The sequence below is a fragment of the Pseudorca crassidens genome, chromosome 7 (genome assembly GCF_039906515.1).
Source record: "Pseudorca crassidens isolate mPseCra1 chromosome 7, mPseCra1.hap1, whole genome shotgun sequence".
Lineage (NCBI taxonomy): Eukaryota > Metazoa > Chordata > Mammalia > Artiodactyla > Delphinidae > Pseudorca > Pseudorca crassidens.
In genome coordinates, this window is record NC_090302.1 from 103,269,242 (window position 1) to 103,295,964 (window position 26,723).

At 38.9% G+C, this 26,723-nt stretch overlaps 1 protein-coding gene across 5 annotated transcripts in view; it reads left to right on the forward strand.

The window, feature by feature from the left end:
• The window catches only part of CDCA2 (cell division cycle associated 2), a 52,374-nt gene that overhangs the window by 16,865 nt on the left and 8,786 nt on the right, over positions 1–26,723 (forward strand). For 3 of the 5 annotated variants that reach the window (XM_067745184.1, XM_067745185.1, XM_067745183.1), the window contains 8 exons: positions 1,163–1,359; positions 3,132–3,219; positions 7,671–7,933; positions 9,976–10,060; positions 10,527–10,771; positions 15,022–15,100; positions 16,037–16,125; positions 17,431–17,568. In XM_067745184.1, the coding sequence (XP_067601285.1) occupies positions 1,163–1,359; positions 3,132–3,219; positions 7,671–7,933; positions 9,976–10,060; positions 10,527–10,771; positions 15,022–15,100; positions 16,037–16,125; positions 17,431–17,568 (1,184 nt within the window). The remainder of the gene's footprint in view (positions 1–1,162; positions 1,360–3,131; positions 3,220–7,670; positions 7,934–9,975; positions 10,061–10,526; positions 10,772–15,021; positions 15,101–16,036; positions 16,126–17,430; positions 17,569–26,723) is intronic. The other 2 variants (XM_067745187.1, XM_067745186.1) reach the window with 2 other exon arrangements.

Here is a 26,723-nt window from a genome sequence, read left to right on the forward strand (position 1 = left end):
CAGTCTTTTCTGAGTAGAGCTGTATTTTTCAATAGGGCCTACCATTTAAAATTTGGGACATTTCACACAAAAATCTGGATTTCTGGTTTCTCTTGAAAAAATATAGTATCAAGCACTCCTGAGCCTACGTCTTACATATCCACGTGGCCACAATTAAGGGCTAAGTGTTATAATGTCGAAGCCAGTGGGCTCATTTCATCTTTAGAATAGGGCACATGGTAGATTTGAGTGCACAAACCTTGATTTTTTAGAGGATTATTATTAAGTTTGGCAAGCATTTAAATGAATACCAGACTCCCAACTCTGATATTATAAACAGATATGTTCAGCCTGACATCTTAATAGCCTGCCATATTCTTTACCATAACTTTTAGATTGTAATTTATTTGGTAATTTTTTTGTCACTTTTGATTTTCCAATTGCAAAGCATTTCAAACACCAGAACTAGACAAAATCTTGGTCTTGCTATAACCACCATAACCCTAAGGTTCCAAATGGTTTTGTTTGCTTTCTTGAACTATCTTCAAGTACATTTCAACACCTCCTTGGGTGCAGGGCATTGTTACTCAAGACAAATCCAGTTCATCTACCTCTGCAGTACATGACCTGCTCCGATGTACTCATTTGTATTTGTCATTTGTAACTTACCTATTTTTCAGTTTTTATCTGAGCTTTTAAATATTTTATTTACATCATTACTAAAGTTCTGTAGACAATTAAATTCCCTTTTTGTACCTAGGAAGAACTGTGGCTGTATTTTTCATAAAATCATACACGGTCAAAGTAGAACCAATATTAGAACATAACCACATCCTTTAAAATGTTCAAAAGAAAAGGTTTCATTCTAAACTTAAAAATAGAATGAGATACTATATCAAAATTGCAAATGTATCTTGGCGTATCTTTGTACATTTTAAAGTCTGAAAAAAGTCAATTCTAATAATTAAATTTTTATCTTTTTAGCAGTCATGGTCTTTTACTTTTCAGTTAGATTTCCCTTTTGGAATAAAAAATGTACTACTGGAGTTTTCATTGATAAAGTATTTAGGCTCAAGCATTAAATTTTACTAAACTTAGGATGTACACAATTTTCAAATGATGCTGTAAAATAAAATATTGAAGGCCTGTGTTGTTTTGTTTTTATTTTGTCTTGTGTACCTAGCCAAAAAGGAAAGTCTTGGTGAATGTCAACAGTGTGAGTTCCCTGCAAACTTGTCATCCAAGCGACAGAGAATATCCTCTCCGAGCAGCTCTGATGGAAACCTAACTGATGCCTTTGGTCTCCAGATACACAATGTTGCTGCTTTTCCCAATACAGATAGACAGTGTGCTGTTGAAACTTCTGCAAATCTCTCTGAGGTAATTCACTTACTGGAAACATAGGAAAATGAAGCTTTGGATTTCTGGCTAGTCACTTTTAGGACTGACTGTCAAGGCCCTTTTGCAATTATAGTACTTATGTATATTGTATTGTGGTATTTTAGCTGGGTTTTAAATTTGTGTGGTGTGTGTGTGTGTGTGTGAGAGAGAGAGAGAGAAAGAGAGAGAGAAATTTCCTCCTTGCTAAATTTTTTTTGTGGTTGGTTGGCTTATTGGTTATTAGAGACAGTTTTGATTAACATGCTGCTTTTGATATGAAAAAGACTTTATGAAAAGATGAAGCCCTCTGGTCTTCTATTATTTGAGGTATTGTAGATACCAACGGTCCAATGGTGAGAAAGTCACAGTCCTGCCCTTGAACAGCTTTTTGTCTGCTGGGGGAGACAGACATAAGAGCACCTAATTTACACAGAACTAGTAAATGAGGCGAGGATGATACTTGGGCTCTACCCCTCAGGTCTGGAGGTCTGGCATTTCTGCCTTGCTGCCCCTCACTGGTTTCATACCGGCTGGAAAGCATGGTGCCCTTTAGCAGTTTCTCCCTTGCTCTCCCCACTGCGTTCAAGTAGCTGTAGGGAATTTTTTGTTCCTTATAACTACCTAGAGGCTGTCAACATCATCAAAAGATGATAACCAACGTGAACTAAATAATACTGTTAAGTGACCTCCCTGGCGGTCCAGTGGTTAAGACTCCTCGCTTCCACTGCAGGGCGCTCTTGTTCGATCCCTAGTTGGGGAACTAAGATCCCACGTGCTGCATGGAGCGGCCAAAAAAATGTATATAATAATAATAATCATCATACTGTTGAGGACCCTTGCCCTTCACACAAATATAAACGGGGATCTAGTTCTCGCACGACCCTTAGTTCTGGTTTGATACAGCAGGTTTCTGTTTTTTTAGTGAGAGAAGACACCTAATACCGGTAGAGTGGAAGCTTTTTTCCTGCACCTTCTCTGTCATGTAGATCCAGTACATGTCCTGTTGACCTTATCTGGACTGGCTTAATAAATGCTTGATGGTCATTAGGGTTGACCATCAGGGCCCCCGTGGGTTTCATGTATATCTCAGAGTCGCTTATAATCTCCACTCCCTCTGCTCTATTCTAGTAGATATGGAATCATCATCTGACAATAATTTTTCTTATCAGAACCTCCATTAATTTTTGGCCATACACCATGATTTACAAGTGGTTTTTACATTAATATGAGTGTCTTTTTCTATCCTGGCCATTGATGGTTTTCCTTTTCTAGCTATTGATACCCTCTGTTGTTTGATTAGTCATTATATTTTTCTTTATTTTGAGAATTTCCTCTTTAAAGAAAGCGTTGGCTGGTCCGAATGCAGTGGTGTTTACAATTAATTGATCACAGCCAGTTACAGATTTCTTTGTTCCTTCTTCACTCCCACTGCTTCACTTGACTAACCTAAAAAAAAAAAAAAAAAAAGAGACAGAGGAAAAAAAAGAAAGCAGTTAACATAGTTTTCTAGACTTTAAACAATAAGACAGCAAAAATGTGTCCTATAAACGTTTCCTAGAGAACTGAAAATTGTTGGGTAGGATGTTTGGAGGTTCCTAATATAGGATTCCTATATACTTCCTTAAGAATTAACTAGATAATGAAGGCGATGGATTGATTGATTTAATATCAGATTTCCAGATAATCTATAATGCTTACTCAAATCTTTAAAAATATCAGTAATCCTATAAGTAATAAAATTTAATACTTCTTTACTCTTATTTTTCTCCAAGAAATCTTCTGAATCTGGTTTAAATCTACAGTCTGGATGTTTAGTTGGAGAGTATCCTCTACTTTCAGAACTCACAGAGGCTTCAAGTGGTAACTGTTTCATTTTTCCTTGGTACATGTGCCCATTCACCCATTGAAATGTTTGTTCAATAGACATTTATGCTTGGTTTACCTATGTGCTAACATTTGGGAAAACTAAAACTGTTCCTTACATTTTAGGAGCTCATGGTATATTAGAAATGTTTTAGAATTCTTGTTACGTGAGAGATGACATTTTCTTTTTTGAATTACTACCAATAAGAACTAGTGAAATATTTCCAAGCTGATAGAATGTATTATAAAGGATGGGATTATACCAATAGCTCATGCTGCTCAATATCAAAAAAAACAACAACCCTATCAAAAAATGTGTAGAAGACCTAAATAGACAGTTCTCCAAAGAAGACATACAGATGGCCAGTAGGTACATGAAAAGATGTTCAACATTGCTAATTAGTAGAGAAATGCAAATCAAAACTACAATGAGGGCTTCCCTGGTGGCACAGTGGTTGAGAGTCCGCCTGCCGATGCAGGGGCCACGGGTTTGTGCCCCGGTCCGGGAAGATCCCACATGCCGCGGAGTGGCTAGGCCCGTGAGCCATGGCCGCTGAGCCTGCGCGTCCGGAGCCTGTGCTCCGCAACGGGAGAGGCCACGACAGTGAGAGGCCCGCGTACCGCAAAAAAAAAAGAATGAAATAATGCCATTTGCAGCAACATGGATGGACCTAGAGATTATCATAAAGTCAGAAAGAGAAAGACAAATACCATGTAATATCACTTATATGTGGAATCTAAAAAACTGATACAAATGAACTTATTAACAAAAACGAAAGATTCACAGTCATAGAAAACAAATGTATGGTTACCAAAGTGTAAAGGGGTGGGGGGAGGGATAAATTAGGAGCTTGGGATTAACAGATACACAGTACTATATATAAAATAGATAAACAACAGGGTCCTACTGTATAGCACAGGGAACTATATTCAATAGAAAAAGAAAGAATAGGATCTCTAAACATTTAACAAGTATATTTTGTTAGAGAAAACACTACACATGATTTTTTTGGTTTTTAAGTGTGTGAAAAGGGACCGGCATTCAATATGTTTGTATTGAATGAAAGTCACCATAAGGTATTAGGTTTACTTTCAACATACCTGTGTCTTTATCTTTAAGTAAAACTCTTGTATATGTATAGCTGGCCCTTGCTTTTTTGTCAATCCTGAGAATTTCTGCCTTTTAATGGGCATATTTGGTGCATTAACCTTTCAAGTCATTATTGAAATGGTTTTATTTAAATCTGCCATTAAAAAAAATTTTATCCACACGGCTTGCAGAATCTTTGTTCCCTGACCAGGGATTGAACCCACTCCCTCAGCAGTGAAAGTGTGAAGTCCTAACCACTGGACCACCAGAGAATCCCCTAAATCTGCCATTTCTTTCACGTATTTTCTGTTCTATTTTTTGTTTTCCCTCCTCTCGTCTATTGGGCTTATTTGAAATTTTAGAAATCTATTTATCCATTACCTTCTGAACTATACCTCATTGCATCTTTTGGTTTTTTTTGTTTTAATGGTTACTGTAAGGACTGTGGTATATACATCCTTAGATTTTCACAGCCTTCTTAGAGCTAATATTGTACAACTTCAGGTGAAATACAGAAACTTTACAAACTGTACAGATCTACTACCTCTCCTCCCACCCATGTCTTTTATGGTCCTTTTACACTATAGATGTCATCTATACTATATTTATATTCATTTTAAACCCCACAAGATAAGGTTTTTTTGGTTTAAACAACCATGGGTATTGGGAAATATGTGTATATTGGAAATAGCCTCTTATAGTTACCTAGATAGGTACCATTTCTGGTGCTTTTCATTCCTTGCTGAAGATCTAAGTTTCTGTCTGGTATCATTTCCTTTCAACCCGAAAAAGAACTTCCTTCAGCATTTCTTGTGGTGCACATCTGCTCTGACTTCTTAATTTTAATCATGCGATGGATGGATGGATAGATGGGGCAGAGAGCAGGGTTATGAGTTTGTTACCTGGATGAAATAGGATGCTTTTGCCTTCAGCAATTCTTACCAATTCTCTTGCTTTACTCTCATGCGACTTTGTCTTAGGAGCGACATATTCTTTGACAGTGGTTATAGAATGTATGAAGTATGGTCATTAAAAACTGTCATCATACCTAACACCTCCTTGTACACTCTGTCTTCTTGGGAACATCACAACAAGGGCCAACGTATCCCATTTTAACACCCCTCTAGGCCCTAAGCAGGAACATTGTATAAGACAGGAAAAGACAAATCTCCCATAGGCGGTGGGGCCTTGATTAAAGGAGTCTAGTGCTGGTTCCAGTGTTTTATCTTAAGCTGGTTATCTGGTGGCACCCCAGAGGTTATTATATCTCAGACGGTGCACCTTTAGGAAGAGGGAAGAGGTCTTATAAAGTGGGATACTTCAAAAACAAACACACACATAGAAAAAGAGCTCAGATTTCTGGCCACCAGAGGCCGGGGAAGGGGGAAGGGTGAATTGGAGGAAGGCAGGTAAAAGGTAAAGACTTCCAGTTATAAAATAAATAAGTACTAGGGATGTCATGTACAACATGATAAATATAATGAACACTGCTGTATGGTATATATGAAAGGTGTTAAGAGAGCAAATCCTGGGCTTCCCTGGTGGCCCAGTGGTTGAGAGTCCGCCTGCCGATGCAGGGGACACAGGTTCGTGCCCCGGTCTGGGAAGATCCCACATGCCGCAGAGCAGCTGGGCCCGTGAGCCGTGGCCACTGAGCCTGCGCGTCGGGAGCCTGTGCTCCGCAACGGGAGAGGCCACAGCAGTGAGAGGCCCGCGTACCGCAAAAAAAAAAAAAAAAAAAAAAAAAGAGAGCAAATCCTAGGAGTTCTCATCACAAGGGAAAATTTTTTTCTATTTCATATTGTATCTGTATGAGGTGGTGGATGTTCACTAGATTGACTGTGGTCATCACTTCATGGTACGTGTAAGTCAGATCATTATGCTGCACACCTTGTATCAATAAAACTGGAGGGAAGAAAAATAACCCCTCTAAACACTGACGCCTATAAAAAAAACCTGTTACCCTTCAAACAGAAACAACAAAAAAAGAATAAATAAAATGCAAGTCACACTATGTCACTCCCCTCAGAATCTCTCCCTGGCCTCCCAGCATACTTAGGATAGAATCCAGTCCATCCACTTCCTACTAGGCCGCACCTGACCTGGTCCTTAGCCTTGACTCTGAGCTTGTGGCTTAGCTGTCTTCTTGCTGGCTCTGTTCCAGTCACTCTGGCCTTGCCCCACCTCTTATACGCCAGGGGCACTCCTGTCACTGGTCTTTGCACTTGGCTTTGAGCGTATGTATAATCTTCCCTAGGCACACGTGCGGCTCGCTTCCTCACTGTGTTCAGGTGCCTGCTCAGCAGGCTGTCCTTGACCTCACCTCCACCCCTCCCATACCCTAACCCTATCTCTGCATTATTCTCCTTAATGGCATGGGTTACTGCTTGTTATTATATATACATTTCTTTAATTTTTATATTAAGATGCCTGTAGATTCACATGCAGGTGTAAGAATGAATCCATAGGAAGAAAGCCTGTCCACCCTTCCCCCAGTTTCCCCAGTGGTAACATCTTGCATAACTGTAATACAGTGCACGACCAGGAAATCAACACTGGTACAATCCACTGACCTCTTGGGTCAGATTTCACCAGTGTTGCATGCACACGTTTGTGTGTATATTTGGTTCCACGATTTTATCACAGGTGTAGACTCACATAACCACACTACAGTCAAGATATATCGCAGTCCCATCACACGGTCCCTCATGCTACCCTTTTACACAGGCACAGCTACCTCCTTCCCTCTGTGCCCCCAGTTACTATATTTTATGTTGTCTGTTTGTCCTCTGAGGCCATGGGGGCTTTATCTGTGGTGTTTATATCTCTCGCAAAGTGCCTGTCACACCTTAAGCGCCCAGTATATGTTTGTTAAATGTCAATCATCAGGCAATGCTCTCTTGTGAGAATTTGCAGGGGGGAGCCTTGCCTTGCTTGGGGGCACATACATGTTCATTTTTTTATCTGATAGTCGTTCTCCTCAGCATTCTGTCCTTTCCCTCCCAGTACCCTTGCGTGCTGAAAATGCCTCTGACTCCACCAGTAAAATCAGTCATGATTCGTTGTCTGGCTCAAGTTAGTTTCATGGTGCAGACCATAGGTGTCGGGAGTGGAAGCAGACTAACAGTTAATAGTTGAGCCCTGGGGGCCTTCTTAGATTTCCGTGGAGCCAAGACACCTTACTCACTGTTGCCCTCAGTGGTCAGATTTGAAATAAAAGCTGTGGCCAGTGCCGCTTCTCTTTGTTTTATGTCTCCAAGTGAAATCCCAGATGCTACTCCTCAAGCAGGATATCTTAGGGTTGAATTTCTGAAAAGGTTGTTATTCCTTTTGTAAATACTTACTACTTTTGTTGTAGAACAGACTGACTCAGATGTCTGCCACCTCTCATGTTTACACCTCTGTGTTGAAGGAATCCAGGTCGCTGACTCTGTAGAGGGCAAAAGATCCAGCGATGCGGTTTCAGTTGACAAATTTACAGAAGTGAGTACAGACGTGGCTCTTGAAGCCAGGTCACTGGTTACTTCACTGTGCCAGAGGGACATTCCATCCTCTGAGACCTTTGTACTTCGTTCTGTGCTGAAGAAACCTTCTGCAAAGCTGTGTTTAGACAGCCTGCAGGTCAGTATAGAGCTACATTTCCTAAAGCAAGTTGAATAAAAATTCATTTTGGTTCAAAGAAATACCTCTGAAATGTTATGTAATACTGGCCTAACAGGAAATGTCTTTTTTTTTTTTAACTCAGTTTGGAATATAGTATGTTGAATTTAATATAGGTAGACCATATTTTATAAGAGTTTCGTAAGTTATTAATGTGTGAGTTTGTTAATTATTTCCACCAAAAATATCTGCTTTTCAAGATACCTCTTATAGGCGAGCATCTTTAAGTTGAGCTAGTATGAGAAGAGAGTAGGTTGATGGGAGCTAGCTGGCATTTATTGAGTACTTCCAGTGAAGGTTCTGGAATATATGATGTACGTGCAGCAGCAGTATCCAAGAAAGGTATTAGCCCCATTTTACATAAACTCAGGCTTGACGTTGTTAAATGAACCCAGACGAATCTGATGTTAAACATCCATGACAGGCTGTAAACACTCTGAGAGGCTGAGAGGACGGCTCTGGGGTCACAGTGCCCGGTTTCATTCGCTGACGCTGAAGTTTAAGAACTAGGTAGATTAGTTAACCTTTTTGTACCCTGGTTTCCTTATCTATAAAAGGACAATATTAGTAACTTCCTTACAGGGTAATTTGAGCATAAAGTAGGATAATAATGTGCAGTTAGCACCAGTGCCTGGCAAATGAGAATTACACATTTTGTTGTTGTTGTTGTTCTTGACCATACAGCTATACCTATAAATCTGTCTTTAAAGCCAAAGTGAACTAGACTACCTTCTATCTACATGGATGTATGATCAGTTGTTATTTTTAAATGTTTTAACAATTTTTCTGGTTAAAGGGCTTGATTTGGGTTTCTATACAGCACTGCTTATTTTTTATCTTTTATTTGTTTTATCTTCTCCTCAGAGAAGAGACTTAGCATCTTAATGATCTGTGTAACTCTTATCAATTAACAGTGTTAATGTAGCAGAAACATCAAGTCCTGCCACTAAAATCATATGAAGACTTTCACAACTAATGGTCTTCTTGCTCAGCTGCCCAAAGCTTGCAAGTGTATTCTGTTTGAGTTGTTGGATAACTTTCATGGTAATAATGAAAAGTAAATCTAAACGTTAACATGAACTTTGTTGTATAAGTTCACTTATTTCACAAATACTGATGTGAGCATTTTCCTGGTTGGGAAAATGAAGCTGAGTCTCAGGAGATGCTTGATGAAGGAGGTTTGTTTAGGGCAGGACTGTTTCTTAGAGAAGGGGCTGCTCTTGGGATGGGTGTGCTGGAGAAAATGACCAGCTCTAGAGAACAAGGGCTGGTCAGGGCTTAGGATGAGACGGGACAAACAGATGGTGATTTGGAGGTACCTCTCAGCCACCCACAGCCCTGGCTCTTGCCCACTTTGCTCCAGTGGCCCTGTGTTTGGGCTTGCCCCTCCTGTTCTTCAGGATTCACATTGTCCTTTCCTCACCAACTTGCCTACTCTATAATCTTCTTCTGGAGAAGCACAGAAGGACAAATGCTACTTTCTTTGCTTGTTCTAACTCAGGAATATAGTATCGTAGACTGGAGATTTATACACTTATAAAAGGTGTGGTTCCCATGTCTAAAAGACAAAACACCCTATTATGCCATGTACATCTTTGTTTTTTTCTTGTTGTAGTGGAATTCTTATACTTTAGACCATTTATATAGTCTATCTCGTTTGACACCATCCAGAGTACACTGTAATTCTGGCCATTCACATTTTCCTTCAAGTCACTTGCCAGGTCAAGAATGAGGGAATGAATTTAGCCCACATTGTGGACTTCTGTTCTTTAATTTTGGCCTAAAACTATTTACTAAAGTATTATGATAGCTAAGGAACCCAGTTTTTCGTTGTGGCTAATATCATGACATTTTAAGTCAGATCAACTATGAAAGTAAAGGTAATCTGCAGTACTATGTAGTATCTACCCTTGGCAGGAAAAAAATTCGAAGTTGCCGTTCTTAATGTCTGTGTGTATGTATTTATATATGTAAAATTATTCATCAGTGTTTATTTTATTTAGGAACACCATGACAACCTCTGTGATGGTGGGACTCATCCAAGCTTAATCTTAAATCTTGCAAACTGTTGCAAAGAACGAAAAGCAGGTAAGAAATTCAGATTTATTTTGAAGCCTGAAGATATCATTTGCTTGTTATGAAAAAAACCTGAGGTAGTATGTAGTATTTTCAATGATCTGCTGATGCCTGATGCTTCTGAAATTACATGGGAATGAAGAAGAGTTGGGAGGGATGGACCCTCTGTTGAAGTTTCAGAATTGGTTCCACCCATGTCATCTATCCCTTTTTGCTTAATGTGAAACTTGTAAGGAAATTGATGTTCAATTTTGTAATCTTTTTAAGACAGGCATGCAGAATTTACTTAAAAGTCCATGACCATATTTTAATTAGAAATATTGCTTATCTTTTCCACTTTAAACTTTTTTTCTGTACAAACTATGTTTTGTGTTATACAAATAGCCAGATGCAATCATGTGAAAAGATTCTAGGATATGTCTTTTAGATAAGAAATGTAGTTTAGTTTTTAAATATATTCCCATTTATTATCTAATAGAAGGTCAAGAAAATTGTACAGTACCAGACTCTCTAAATGTGAGGAAGAGGAAGAGAGTTACTTTCGGAGAGGACCTAAGCCCTGAAGTGTTTGATGAATCTTTGCCAGCAAACACTCCATTGCGTAAAGGAGAAACACCGGTTCGTAAAAAGGATTTAAGTACCCTCAGTCCCCTGCTACTTGAACAGTCCCCAGCTCCTGAGGGGTTACTTCAACCAAATTTTGATGACAAGGGAGAGAATCTTGTAAGTGTGAAAAGTGTGGAACAATCTTGTTTACATTTTCATCAGACCTCACCTATTTTGCATGAGCAATAATTGTGCTTTGATATCATGAGATGGACTGAGCAATGTGTCATGGTACAAATCAATGCATTTTCTAGCTAGGTGATTACCAGTTTTCTCCTATTAAAAACAATACTTCCATGACTCCTTGTACATAGCGTATTTTCTGAAACCTAACTGCTATTGATTGTAAGATGTGCCATTTTATCTATCACTAAGAAAAAAGGCTGAAAGTTAAACGGTGATACACACCATGTACTCAGATTTCAGCGGTGTTAAAATGTTGAAAGAGCAGCAATCTTAGAATTGATATAAGTATAAATTGTTCTTCCTCCTAAGATGAATTTCTGCAGGTGGGATTACTGGATTAAGGAATATGAACATTTTTTGAACTTTTTGATACATACTGCTAAATTATTCAGAAAGTATGTACTAATTTGAACTCACAGCACTATAAATGATTTAATTTATTATACCTTTGTAAACCCTGGGTTTTAATGGTACTTTTTTAAAAAATAGCTTGATAGGAGAAAAAGATGACTGGAAAATATTGTTTGTTAGTGAGGTTTGAACATTTTCACATGTTTATAGGCTATTTGAATTTCTTGAGAACTGCCTATTAGTTTTACTTACCCATTTTTATATTGGGGCCATCATTCAATCTCTCTCTTGCTGTTATACTTTGAAATAAGAATATTCTGCTTTTGGCCAAGATGGAATAAGAGGGACCTAATTTACATTGCCATGAGAAACAACTAAAAAGCCAGAGAAAAAGATATGAAACAGTGGTTCACCGGCATTGACTGTCTGGAAGCACAGACAGTAATCTCTGAGGCGGGTAACAAATGAGGTAAGCCTTACGAGAGCCCCAACTTACTGCCTGGGCTGAATTTCCAGGCTGCAGCACAGGGAGGGGATACCTTGGTGGAGCCTGGCAGTCTCCATGAGTTGAGAAGATGGATTTGGGGTCTGGAAAAGTGAAGGAGGCTGGAGTTCACAGGGTAAAATACCAGAGAGAAGAGACCTGCAGAGAGAGAGAACTCTGGAGATCTGCAAAGGGTCTCGTCAAGTCTCTAGCTGAGTGCTGGTCAACACATCCTTGTGAGTAAACTGCCCCAGGCCAGGGAGGAACTGCCCAAATGGAGCAGAGGGAAATGCCTAGAGCTCACACAGGGCAGGAATTGTGTTCCCACCAACTCATGTAGAAAAACCTTGTAATTCAGAGGGTGTCAGATACTCAGAAGAGTATTGCTTCATTAGTGGAGCAGAATTAAACTAAAAGCCTGGCAAAGCCTAAAAGCAAGTCTTGAAAGGATCTAACTTATACCCATGTAACTGTGTTGCATAATGAACCTCAAGAATATCAAAACTGCTTTTGGCAGCTGTGAAGGTGGGGAGATCCCAGGGAGGCCAAGGCATCAGATCTCATTGTCCTCCCAGCCCTTCAACCCTCCCCTGAAGGCCCTCAATAAAATGGTTTTATCCTTCCCACCAAACCAAAACAAAACAGTCTAGCAACAAATAATGTTAAACTCAAAATGTCTGGCATTCAATTAAAAATTAATAGTTGTGTAGGAAAAGATGCCCCATAATGAAGAGAAAAATCAGTCAATAGAAATAGACCCAGAAATGACACATATGATAGAATTTCTAGAGAGACATTGAAAGAGTTATTTTAACTATATTTCGTATATGTTCAAGAATGTGAGAAAGGATTGAGCTTCTTAAGAACATGGAAGATAAAGAAAAGACCCAAATCAAACTTTGTACATTATAATCTCCAGGAATAAAAATATGTTGGATGAGAATAATAGCATATTAGAGACTGCAAGAGAAAAGATTAGTGAATTCGAAGTGTAGCAATAGAAATTATTCTCAATGACACACAGGAAAAAGACTGAACAAGAATGAGCAGACAATTCGTGATCTGGGACAACTTCAGGTGGTGTAAAGTGCTTGTAATTAGGGTTCCCAAAGGAGAGAAGAGATTGGAAGGAACAGGAAAAATATATTTGCAAAATAATGGCTGAAAAATGTCCAAATTTGATAGAATTATTAACCCACTGATCCTAAAGTTCAACATATTCCCAGCACAAGAAACATAAAGAAAAATACACAAAGCTTAAAATCAACAATGAATGGCCTAAAAGGAGCCAGAGAGAAAAAGACATGTGACATAAGAAGAACAAATATAAGAGAGGCAGCAGGTTTCTGGTTGGAAACTATGCGAGCGAGCCAGAAGGCAGTGCAGCAACATCTTTTAAAGATTTATTTAACTACTTGGAGCAAAAAACCAAAAATAACCTGTCAAACTAGAATTCTCTATCTAGTGAGACCATCTTTCAAAAGAAAAGGTGGAAATAAAGGCTTTTTCAGACATAACGAAAGTTGAAATAATTCATTACCATAACAGGTTAGCATTAGACGAAGTGTTGAAAAGGAAGCCCTTTAGTCAGAAGGAAAATAGTTCTGCAGGAAAATCTGCGTCTACACAGAGGAATGAAGAGCACTGAAAATGCTAAGTATGTGGGCAAATGTAACAGACTTCTTTTTAATTAGTCTCCATAAAGGATAATTATTCAAAGCAAGAGTAACAACAATATTTTGTTTGGTTTATAACCTAGGTAAGTAAAATATACAACCAAATTAACATGGCATAAAGGTTGGGAGGGGTTCTTACGCTATAAACAAAGTGGAATAAGTTAAAAGATGTGTGCTGTAAACCCTAAGCCACTATAAAGTAACAAAAGATGTGTGGGATGCAGGTAAAGCAGTGCTTAGAGGAAAATTTCTAAAAATTAAAGCCTGTATTTGAAAATAATAGAGGTCTCCAATTAATGATCTCAGCTTCCACTTTAAGAAACTAGAAAAAGAAAAGCAAATTGAAACCAAACTAAGAAGAGGAAAGGAAGTAATAAAGATAAGTGTAGAAATCAATGAAATAGAAAACAGAAAAACAATAGAGACAAATCATTGAAATCAGAAGGTTTTGCTGCAGAAAATAATAGTAAACTTCTAATCAGACTGTTCAGGACAAAAGGAGAGGATACTCATTAGCAATATAAGGAATAAGGGAGGTGACATAATTACATATCTTAATAATACTAAAAGGATCATAAAAGAATATTATGAACAACTTTATTTTATGCCAATAAATTCAACAACTTAAGCTACATTCCTTGAAAGACACAAGCTATCAATCTCACTCAAGAAGAAATAGGTGGTCTCGTTAGCTCTATATCAACTAAGGAAATTTAAATTGTAGTTTAAACCTTCTCACAAAGAAAACTGCATGTGCAGATGATTTTACTAATGAATTCTACCAAACATTTAAGGAAGATACAATACTAATTCTGCATACATTCTTCCAAACAAATTGAGTTGGGAATGCTTCCCAACTCATCAATGTCAGCAGTAGCCTGATACCATAATCAGACATTATGAGAGAAGAAAACTACAGTCCAGTATCCTCACAAACATACTAACTAAAAAGAGAATAAATACATTATGACCAAGTGAGATTTTACCCCCAAAATGCAAGGTTGGTTTATTTGAAAGCCAGTCTGCAGAGTTCACCATATTAACAGAGTAAAACAGAAAAACTCTATGGTCATCTCAGCAGATGGAGAAAAAGCATCTGACAAAATCCAGCATTCATTTCAGATTAAAAACTCTGAGCAAATTGGTGAGAAAAAATAATTTTTTCAACCTGACAGATCTTATCTATGAAAAATTAACAGCTACCATTATACTGGCTGTCGGAAAGAAAAGATTTGACATCCGCATTTATATTTACCCTTAAGGTCTCCTGAATAATACTGTAATGTTTGGTTGTGTTTATTAATGAATTTTCTTACTTTACTGGCGTTAGGATATGGGATTTTAAATAAGCCAAAAAGTAACTTATTAGTGGATCATCATGACTACTTTCACTTTTTAAAAATTATTATTATATTTTTAATTGTTATTTTGGTGGGTTGTAGTTAGTAAGCATGGTTTCCTTAAATATGATTGGTAAATATTATAAAACATTTATTTTTCTATCCAGTATCTTGTTTTTGCTCTTTTTTTGGTTAATCTTTTATTTCCCATCTTTATGCTTATTACAGTTCCTCCTACAAAAATAAGTACGTATTATTTTCTTATGGGCACATTATTTCTATGTCCACTGGATTTAAAGATATCTAATTTCTACTTTTTTCTTTGTTTAGGAAAACATAGAACCTCTTCAGGTATCATTTGCAGGTCTCAGTCCTCTTAGTAAGTCTTCAATCTCTGAGACTCTTTCAGGTAGTAACTTTGGCTTATCTAAAAATCATAAATGTCATTTTAAATATGTGTATGTATGAAAATCATCTTATTTTAAAATTTTTATTTTTATTATGATCGTACTTGATTTTTCAAAAACTCAAATCATGTAGAAAAGCTTACAAGAAGTCTCTTATCCATCCCTTTCCATCCCAAGTCCATACTTTATAATCACCCACATTTAACTTCCTCTGATGGGTAGCCGCATTTTTCAAGTCACTGCAAGTAGTGGAGTTGCCCTCTCAACACTTAAGGACTGACAGTAGGCTCCTTTTCAGGTTGCACAATTGAAATGATATGAATCCTAAGCGTCATTTTTGATTACACAAAATTGTTCATCAACATCAACATGGCATTTTGTGCATATGTACTTTCTGAGGTCTCTAGTTTTTTTTATGATCATGACAAGGCAACAAAGATCTCTCTGTGCTTTCCTGACAAACCAGGACTTGGCCAGCAAATGTCACGGGCAAAGCACTTGCAATGGAACCATTATTCACGTCTCTCCCCTGGTCGAAATCCTTTAATGGATCACCAACACATCTTGTTGGCTCTAGGACACAAACCAAGCTCATTAGCACAGAATCCAAGACATGGAGTGTTAAGTAAGAGCTAAATTGGAAGTATAGCCTGTCATCTTCCAAAGCTTATGCTCTTTGACAGGTTATACTGCCTTTTATTTATACTGTTCAAAGTGACCAAATTAAAATTTTTTGAACTTTGTGAAATTAAAGTATTTTCATGTTTTTAAAAATGTTTTTGAAATCTCAAAATTTATTTCTCCTGGTAATATGTTCAGATATGGTAGGATACTAAAAGCAAAATTGGTATCCAAAAGAGCATCCAGTGTGTCCAATAGATGATGGGTCTTACAGCTTTTTGTTAGCTACCCTAATTTTGCTGTGTCTTGCTCATCAGGCACTGATACCTTTGCCTCTTCAAATAACCACGAGAAAATAGCCTCCTGTAAAGTTGGTAGAGCAACGCGGACCTCTAACAGAAGAAGTGTAAGTGTTTGTATTTGGCACAATGTATCTGTTTTTAAATCTTGCACTAGATTTTTCTCTGTTTTCATGATCAAATGCTTTATCAGTTAAATCTTGGTTTAATCAATGTGTTAAGAACTAATACCATATCCTACCTATCATGTAAGCCAGGATAATGCTGTTTTCCTGATTTGATTTTAATTAATCCTGTTAGAAGAAAAATACAATAAACGAGGTGCCTTCAGAGTGTGTGTTCATGTGGAAGGTAGTCTGTTTAGAAAGTTTATTTGGGATCTGTGTGGTTTTATGAGTTATATCCAAGTGCAAAGTGGAGAAGAGTTGCATTTTTTTTTTAATTTTTAAATTTAATTTTACTTTTTTATACAGCAGGTTCTTACTAGTTATCTATTTTATACATATTAGTGTATATATGTCAATCCCAATCTGCCAATTCATCCCAACCCCCTCCACCACCACCCACCAGCTTTCCCCCCTTGATGTCCATACATTTGTTCTCCAGAGTCACATGTATTAACAGTCAGAAAGTGCCATAAATATAACTTTTTCAAAAACTACCTTCAGTTGTCTTCAGTGTGAGCATAACTCCCATCGAATGCATGTCTTTTGCGATTTTATTAAATTAGATGAACTTGGATTTTTATCTATAGCATCACAGTGCATAAACATATAGCATACTGATATTTTTTTCACTGATACTGTTGATGGTAAACCCAGAAGTCAAACTTAGATAATCTGACGGTTCATGATTTTTCCCCCTATAACCCATCAGTAGTTAGGTGCTACATTGTAGATGTTCAATAAATATTTGATGAATGAATAAGACAGTGATTCTTTTTTATTTTTTATTTTCAAAAATTTTATTGAACTATAGTTGATTTACAATGTGCAGCAAAGTGATTCAGTTATACATATGTATATTTTTTTCATATTCTTTTCCATTACGGTTGATCTCAGGATATTGAATATAGTTGCCTGTGCTATACAGTAGGACCTTGTTGTTTATCCATCCTATATATAATAGTTTGCACCTAAAACAACGATTCTTAAGTTGTTTTTTTCTCTTCCATAAAATAGTAGGACAGAGTGCATATGCTTCTGGGTCAAAGTTTGATCAGAAATCAGAAATTACTATTTCCCTCTTTTGAATGTGACTTGGTTAAAATACTTCTAATGGAATTTGTGAGTTAAGCGGAAATGGGATGTAAAACGGTAGAATCCGCAGGGAAGGGAAAAGAAATGTGAGAGACACTCATGAAAATGTAACTGACTGTTTTATGGTAGCCCTGCTTTTAATTTTCTTTATAGCAGTTGATCAGTTTTTCAGAAGAGAGTGTTTGCAACTTATTTAATACAGAAGCTCAGCCTTATAAAGAAAAGAAAATTAATAGGAGGAAGTCTCAAGAAAGCAATCGCGCAGACAGAGCACTTCCTAGAAAGAATCAGGTGAGTGTGTGTTTAAAGATGTAATAAAGAGTAGAAGTGGTGCATTTCTTTGTTGTATGGTTAGGAAAACCCAGAAATAAAATTTTTCCTAGTTGGCCTTGGACCAAGAGTATTAAAATCATCTTATCATAGAATCGAAAGGGCCATAAGAGATTATATACTCAATTATGAATTACCCGAGGGCCATTTTTGCATTTTCTTCATTGGGTTACATACACCCAGTACAGGGAATCATGGGCACTCAAATGTGGAATTGATTCTTATCTTCGAATCTGATCTAATCTAACCTCACCCTCTTTGGGGAATCCTCTGATTTCTTAGGGATGCATGTGCCATCTGCCTCTTGTTTGACTTTGCTACTGCCAGTGGCTGGTTGGATGTTCTCCCCGTATTGCAGGAAGAATTTAGAAACTAGCTCTGTCTTCCTCCACACTCAGAGGCCTGTGCCGGCTCGTGACGCCACCGCCTCTTTGTGGATAGCAGATCTAGCACCTTGACCCAGGTCCTGGTGTTGCCCTCCGCTTCACTGAGCTGGACCGTCCCCTGCCATACCCTACAGCTTGTTGGTATCCAAGACCTTCCCAGTTTTAATAATACACATTTATATGTCCCTCCACTCTCCGACCCCAGCCTCCTATCCATCCAGTGTTCTCATGCCATCTTACTCATGCCTCTTCTAGTATTAACTCTTCAGCTTTCAGAGATCCTTTAACTTCCTGTGTTTCCTTATTCATCCTAAGCTGTCTTCAGCTGTTTTCAACACTCTTGTCCATTATCTTGGGTCTTCATCCCTTTCATTCTGCTCCCACCCTGGATTAATGCACCATTATCCCCTTTCCCATCCAACACTGTTGCTGGAGAGACCCACAGAGGCTGCTACAGAGTCACTGTTTCAGATACTATTAGAAGTCAGGCCTCTTTTGCCACCAGTTTGCCACTTCACTTTCATTATTTTTCCAAGGCATTTAATAACCTCGTGACTAAAATCCAGCGCATCCTTAGAGGTCTTGTTCACAGCATTTGACATAACTGAGAATTGTCCTATGTGGTCTCTGCTAAAGATTTGTTTTCTTCTGCCCATTCCTAAATGTTTATGTTACCCAGAGTTCTACTCTCTGTCTTTCGAAATGGCTTTATTTTCTGGGTGGTTTCATATGCAGCACGGTTGACGACTCCCAAATCTTTCCCATCTGTTAACATAGGTTCAACTACCTACTAGGCATCTTTTCTTAGACCACCCTGCAGACATCTCAAAACTCAACATTTCCAAAACCAAACTCACCCATTTCACCCCAGCACACACACACCCAAAACAGCAAATTTCCCTCCTGATTCATGAACCAAAAAGTGTTGCCTCACTTGGTTTAAACACTGCACAAACATCCCCAAGTCGGCAGAGCCGGAAGAAACCGGATGTTGTCCTGGTTCAGTTTCTTCTTTAGGTCACACACTCCTTTGAAAGATCCTCTTGCTGAAAAAAAATACACATCAGTTGAAAATATGCATACGTCTTAGATCATGGCATTAGAGACTGGGTTCCTTCCTGCTCTCTACAAAACACTGTTACGAAGAAGGTCCACCTACTTCTTCACATGAAACTAATAGCCAGAAAGTTCAAGAAGGGTTGACCATTAAGTTTTGCCCCAACCCCTCCCAGGACCCTACTGAGCCAAAATAATTGATGTAATAGAAGGAATAGGCTTAGAATAGCGATGAGAAGAGGAAGGGGGTGAGGAGGGGTATTCAGCAACCGACAACAGCCTTCAGTGAATTTCTGGAAGACAAGCAGATGGGAGCGGGTTGACATATAAAAGAGGGGGAAAGGTTTACAGCCCAGAATGTGCTGGGGGGGAGGGAGAGCCAGCCTGCTTATGGGAATCCCGAGGAACTCTGGGCCCAATATTGGCAGGTCCAGTGGTGCTGAGAGTGAGAAGTGGTAGTGGAAACGGATTAATTGAAGTCCTGTATGTGAAACAATTTGGGCTGGTTTGCCCCGCACTCCCTCTCCCATCCTGAAGCTCAGAACAGGGGTTGTCACCTGAATGTTCTCATTCTGGCATTTGGAAGGTCCCACAGTCTGGACAGCCAGCTCGTTTCCCTAAAGCAAAGCCTGCGGTTGACCCTCTCCATCTGCCCTGCCCTGTGTTGCACAGAGTTCCTGGTAGAATTCCCATGCAAGAAAGAGGCTGAGCTGGAAAGCAGAGGAAACGCATTACCGGTTTAGCCGGTATCTTCTTAAGTAAGAATCAGATAACTGAGTAGAACCAAGAGCATCAAAGACCAATGTTAGTAAGTTTGAAAAACTGACCCCCAGAGAGAAAGGTTATTCAGAAAATGGAAAGAAACTTCGTGAAAGTAAATATTCTGATATATTCATATTTCAGAAAATATTATCTGCAGAAAACTAAGAAGCGGGGGATGCTATGAAAAAGGAGCAGAGAAAGAAAGGTTTGTAAAAATATATAAAACTTGGTAGTTGGACTAGAGAATAAAGTTAAGGAAAGTTAAGGGAGGACAAGAGAATGATAGACTAGTAAGAACAGACATGGAAGACCAATCTAGGAGACTTCGTTGGAGTCTCAGAATGAGAAAATGGAAAGGACGGAAGTTATCAGAATAAAAGGGAGCGTTTCCCAGAGCTGAAGAAAAGAGTCTTCAAGTTAAAAGGTCCTACTGAATTCCTAGGACCAAGAGAAAAGACCACAACTTCGACATGTCACTGTGAAACTGAACAATAAGGATAATGAGAACAGTGGACTTTTCCTACCAGGAAACGAGGATCGGAGTGGTATCAAGTTTGACAGCAGTCTGAATACTGAAAGAGAATTCAACAGGACATTTAAAGCTTTGAAAGAAACTTAATTTAAGCCCAATATTCTGTATCCAGCCAAATTCAATTACTGTGAAAGACACTCAAGAGATGTGTTTTTTGGTTTTTTTGTTTTTTAATATTACTGGAGGGAGATACACTCTAGCAAAATGAGGAAGTAAGCTTGAGAATCCAGGACACAGTGGGTCTAATAGCACAGGAGAGGAGTGTCGTAGAAATCTCTGATTATAGCTGTTCAGTCAGCCTAGAAGAGCTATCAGGCCAAATTTGAGCAAGAGAAGGGTGCTCCAGGGAGGAGGTCTCTGGAGGGAAAAACAAAAAGACCTATGATTGAGCAAATGGAAGATGTGCCATATGAGAAGAAAAAGAGGGGCTTCCCTGGTGGTCCAGTGGCTAAGACTCCATGCTCCCAGTGCAGGGGGCCCAGGTTCGATCCCTGCTCAGGGAACTAGATCCCACGTGCTGCAACTAAGAGTTTGAATGCCGCAACTAAAGATCTTGCACGCGGCAGTGAAGATCCCACGTGCTGCAGCTAAGACCCGACACAGCCTAATTAATTAATTAATTAATTAATTAAAAAAAAACAGGAGAAAAAGAAAGGTCATTCTATACCATTCCAAAGAAAAGTCTGAATGCAAGAGTTTTGGAGCGAATATGAAGCAAACTTTAGTAAGTGTGATTTCAAGCAACAATGGGGTGTAAGGAAAAGGATATTTTGTAGTATTAGGAATCATGTGCAGGAGGCGCCAGAGGAAAGAGAAGGAATCAGAGCTCTGTCCTGTAAGCACTATGGCTGTTTTTAAAATTATCATCTTGCAAATTAGGGGTTCAAGATATACTTTTTTTAAGTTCTTAAAAAGAAATAGAAATGTAAATTCAAAGGTAACCAAGAGAAGAAGCAAAACTAACATAGGGAAGAGGAAGGTTTAGTTTAAGTAAGTGATAGCCTCATGGTTTATGGTAAGGAGGCAGCAGAGATCTGTACTGTATCGTAGGCTGAAATGTGCTGAGAGAGTAGATCTTAAGTGTTCTCACCACACACACACACACACACACACACACACACACACACACACACACACACACACACACACACACACACAAACAGTCACTATGTGAGGTGATGGATGTGTTTATTAACTTGACTGTGATAATCATTTTATAATGTATACATATATTAAATCATGTGCACCTTAAGTCATGTGAAATCTAAATAAATACAATTTTTATTTGTCAATCATACCTTAATAAAGCTGGAAAAGGTTTGAAAATAAAATTGCTAACTTGGAAGTAGCAGTAGAATTCATAAGCATGAATTCCTTTATAACCTAGAAATGGAAAAAGTTTACAAAATATGACTCAAAAACCAGAAACAGTGAGGTCAAAGATTGGTAAATTTTGCTCCATTTGACCCAAACAGCATGGAGCATGCATGGGGGAAAAGCTCCGTAAGAAAATTTAAAAGACAAAGGACAAACTTGGAGAAAAGTTTTTGTAATTCGTATCAAAATCTCCAAGGGATTTTTGTTCACAAAATTGAAAGGGCCCTTAAACATGGGAAACATGCTCAGACTCGCTCATCATAAGAGAGCTGCGAGTCTAACATGCACTGAGATACCGTCTCTTACCATTTTTGATTAGCAAAAACCCAGAAGTTTGACAGCATACTTTGCTGGCGAGGCTGGGGAGAGATAGGCACGCTTGTACATTTTCTGGTAGTGTGAATCTCTGTGGAGGGCAATTTGGCAATATCAAGCCAAATGAAATATTTTCATTTACCCTTTGACCCAGCAATTCCATTTCTAGGAATCTGTCACAAAGATCTAATGACAAAAATACAAAAAGGTGTATGTACAAAGTTAGTTATTGCAACACTCTGTAATGCAAAAGATTAACAAACCAAATGTCCATCAGATGTCCACGAGACTGGCTGAATAAACTGGTGTGGTCACAAAATGAGTCTTTTGTAGATGTAGAAAATAGCAGAGAAACGATCCAAACCGCTATGCAGTGATGCTAGGATGTATTTACTGTTAAGTGAAAAAAAACAAGTTGTAAGCTACCTGGTGTGGGATAAATTGTGTTCTCAGAAGGCATACGTTGGAGCCGACACCCCAGTATCTCAGAATGTGACTGTGTTTGGAGATAGGGCCTCCTCAGAGGTGATTAGGTTAATAAATGTGGCCCTTAGGTGGTTCCTAGCCCCAGTCCAATCTGATTGGTGTCCTTATAAGAGGAAATTTGGACACAAAGGGTGACGCCTGGGGGGGCACAGACAGGGAGAAGAGGCAGCAGGAGAGTGGCCATCTGTATGCGCATGGGAGAGGCCTCAGGGGAGACCAGTCCTGTCAGCACCTCCATCTTGGACTTACTGCCTCCAGAATTGTGAGAAGATAAGTTAGTGTTGTTTAAGCCACCCAGCCTCTGGTGTTTTGTTATGGCAGCTAATATGGCAAACTCATATGTTACCTTTTATCTAAGGAAGTAGGGAGCATTTAAAAAAAGGTATATATCGGGCTTCCCTGGTGGCGCAGTGGTTGAGAGTCCGCCTGCCGATGCAGGGGACGTGGGTTCGTGCCCTGGTCCGGGAAGATCCCACCTGCCACGGAGCGGCTGGGCCCGTGAGCCATGGCCACTGAGCCTGCGCGTCCGGAGCCTGTGCTCTGCAACCAGAGGGCCCGCGTACTGCAGGAAAAAAAAAAAATGTATATATCAATACACATATATATAATCTTAAACACTACAAAAAAAGGGGGAGAATAGGCCAAAGACAAAATAAAACCTGGTTACCTGTCAGGAGAAGAGACAGAGGAGGGAACAGAAAGGAATGAAGGCTAGATTTCCTTGAATGTGTTTTTTACTTTTGACTTTGAACTGTGTAAATGTTCTGCGTGACTATGGAACCATTATAGCTCAATTTAAAAAAATTGAAAACAAAATGAAACATGTAACTATGTCAAGTCGGTGGCTTAACCTCATAGAGTTTTTTCAAATCAGAAGTTTGAAAAGTCCAAATGGGATGTATCCTAAGGACAAAAATAACTGCACAAAAAGTTTAAACAGTTATGAAATACTCACTGATAGAAGAATTCAATCTAGAATGAATCAAGTAAGCAGGGTTTTGTGGGGATGTTTTTTACTGTCATTAGGAATCAAGACTCTTCACTAGAGACAAGATAAAATTGAAATCAAATTCAAAACCTTGTTAGGCTAAATTTGAATTGGAAATATCATGAACACGTGCTTTTACCCATTTAAAATAATTTTCTAGCTCTGTCTGTTGGTAGGCATAGAAGCACTGAGCATCCTTTGTACCTATGTTACCATCTCTACCATTTCAACTAAAAGGGATCAGCGTTACCTTAGTGAAATGGCTGCTTTCAGATTTACAACGGCAAAAGTAGAAAATGAGCCCAGCTCTGGACCAGTGTGCGAGCAAGGAAGCCACGTTAAAGGACACAAAATCATTCCAAAGGGGCTTCCGCTGACCAAAGATAGGACAGTGTGACCATCAGAGATAACGATTGCAATGGATTAAAACACTGGCATCAAATATGAAAAACCAATTTCCTCATAATTAAAAACTAACAGCAAAACTTAAAGGCCACCTTAGAAACTGTCTAGGGCATCAACTCTTTTATTTTCAGAGTTTTTGTTTTTCTTGGAAAGTGGAAAATAAAATTTGAGCTCTATTTCAAGTAAACAAATAACTGATAAGGGAAGATTCTTTATCGAAGAATTCTCACTAATCAAAAAGACCTGTTCACAAAAGCTGTTGGATGTTAGGTAGAAGCCAACGGGGGAGCCAAAGGTAATGGATGGATGGGACTGGACACCTGAGAGCACTGGCCATTCATAACACCACACAAGGAGAGAATATGAGCCTCCTGGTGCAGTGAGGACCTCGATAATCTTCCATGAGATGGTCTTTCCAACAAGCATGAAAGCTGAATTGAATCAAGCCTGGATCTAATGACCAGTGGATAGGAAATACCAGGGGGTGGAGGAACATAAAAACACACATGATTGCAGTTACCCAAATCCAGAGCTTCTCAGCTACTACAGGATAAATGCCTCAGAACATTCACCAAATAACAAGGGGGAAAAAAGAGCCATAGATCAAAGGAAATCCATCAACCAAGTGGCATGTGTGGAGACCTTGTTGGGATCCTGACTTGAACAATTGTAAAAAGACAGTTAGGGACAAATTAGAGAAGTTTGAACTCTGAGGAAATATTAGGGAAAACTGCCTGTCATTGTTTTTGCATCTAAATTTTTATTTTGATATTGTTTTCGAGATGCATTCTATTGCAAGAAGAATTAGAAAGATCCCAGCACCCTTTGCCCAGCTCCCCACAATGGTGACATCTTGTAAAACCATTATACAGTATCACAGTAGTACAATATCAAAATACAGTCGAGATGCAGGACATTTCCAGCGCTGCAAAGATCTCTTCTGGTCTGCAGCTGTGTCCACTTCCCACTGTCAACCCCCACCTTAACCCGTGGCAACCACTAATCTGTTCTCCATTTCTTTCATTTTGTCATTTCAAGAATATTTTGTAAGTGGAATCACACACTGTGTAACCTTTTGGGACTGGCTTTTTTCACTCAGCAGCATTCTCTGGAGATTTGTCCAGATTTGTGTGTATCACTAGTTCCTTTTATTGCTGACTAGTATTTGTCATTGTTATAAAAAGAAAAAAGTAATCATTTCACTATATATCTGTCTATCTCAAGTCATTACCTTGTATACCTTAAACTTACATGCTGTTATATGTCAATTATATCTCAAAGCTGGAAAAGAAATAAAACTCCACTGTAAAAGAGGAAACAAATCAGTAAAATACAATGCCAGGGCTTCCCTGGTGGCGCAGTGGTTGAGAGTCCGCCTGCTAATGCAGGGGACACGGTTTCGTGCCCCGGTCTGGGAAGATCCCACATGTCACGGAGCAGCTAGGCCCGTGAGCCATGGCCACTGAGCCTGCGCGTCCGGAGCCTGTGCTCCACAATGGGAGAGGCCACAACAGTGAGAGGCCCGCGTACAGCAAAAAAAATAATAATAAAAAAAAATACAATGCCAGGTAATAAAATGTTTCACTTTTTTGGTGGAAAAAATAACGAAGTCCTTATCTCTTAGAGATACTGTAGGATCTTTAGATGAGATGATGTAATGTCTGGGATTTGCTTTAAAATAATCTGAGGGAAGGGGCTTATATATGAATCATGATTTCCATGTGTTAGTAATTATAAGAGCTAATTGTTGGGTATGTGGGGTTCAAGATACTATTCTATTTTTGGGGTGTTGGAAATTTTCTGTTATTAAACATTAAAAATACAGCAATCTGGGGCTTCCCTGGTGACGCATTGGTTGGGAATCCACCTGCCAATGCAGGGGACACGGGTTCGAGCCCTGGTCTGGGAAGATCCCACATGCTGCGGAACAGCTGAGCCCGTGCACCACAACTACTGAGCCTGCACTCTAGAGCCCGTGAGCCACAACTACTGAAGCCGGTGTGCCTAGAGCCCGTGCTCCACAACAAGAGAAGCCAATGCAATGGGAAGCCCGTGCACTGCAACGAAGAGTAGACCCCGCTCGCCGCAGCTAGAAAAAGCCCACGCGCAGCAACGAAGACCCAATGCAGCCAAAAATAAATAAATAAGTATATATATATATATTTAAAAAAAAATACAGCAATCTCAGCCCCTTATTTAGAGAGATGGAGCCAGCCACAAGAACTAAAAATGGACCATTAAATAAGTGAATGGCAGGGACAGGGAAATGTTTGCTTTTCACCAGAAGCTTTCCTGTTCAGTTTGATGTGTTGCCATGTACATTCATTATTTTTAAATAATTTTAAAGCTACTCTCAGAAAACAGTTTGACTTAATTGTGAAAATAACACGAGAAGTAAGCATTTACTTCTGTTGCATGACCTCCTCCACTGTATGAGAAGAAATACTGGTGATTTGGGAGTAAATAGAAACCTTTTAGGTATAATATCTTCAGTTGTCCTTTGTCTCCTCCAAGTCATAAACCAGTCTCATTATTTCTAGATCACGGGGCTCCCCGAGGATTCCAATCACACATGGCTTCTCTTGTTTATTACAGTCTCAGCAAGGCTTTTTGTATTGGAGTAAATTCAAATTTTACTCCAATAAGGTTGATGAGGTTCTAGCCTTTGCAGATGCAACCTTCTCGTGGATAAGATAAGCGTTGCTAGATATATTTTCATGACAGACCACAGGTGCTTTCATCTTTTTTCTTTTTGGGTGGTGTCCTCCTGGCCCATGACCATGAAAAAAATATTATTAATCTTTCATCA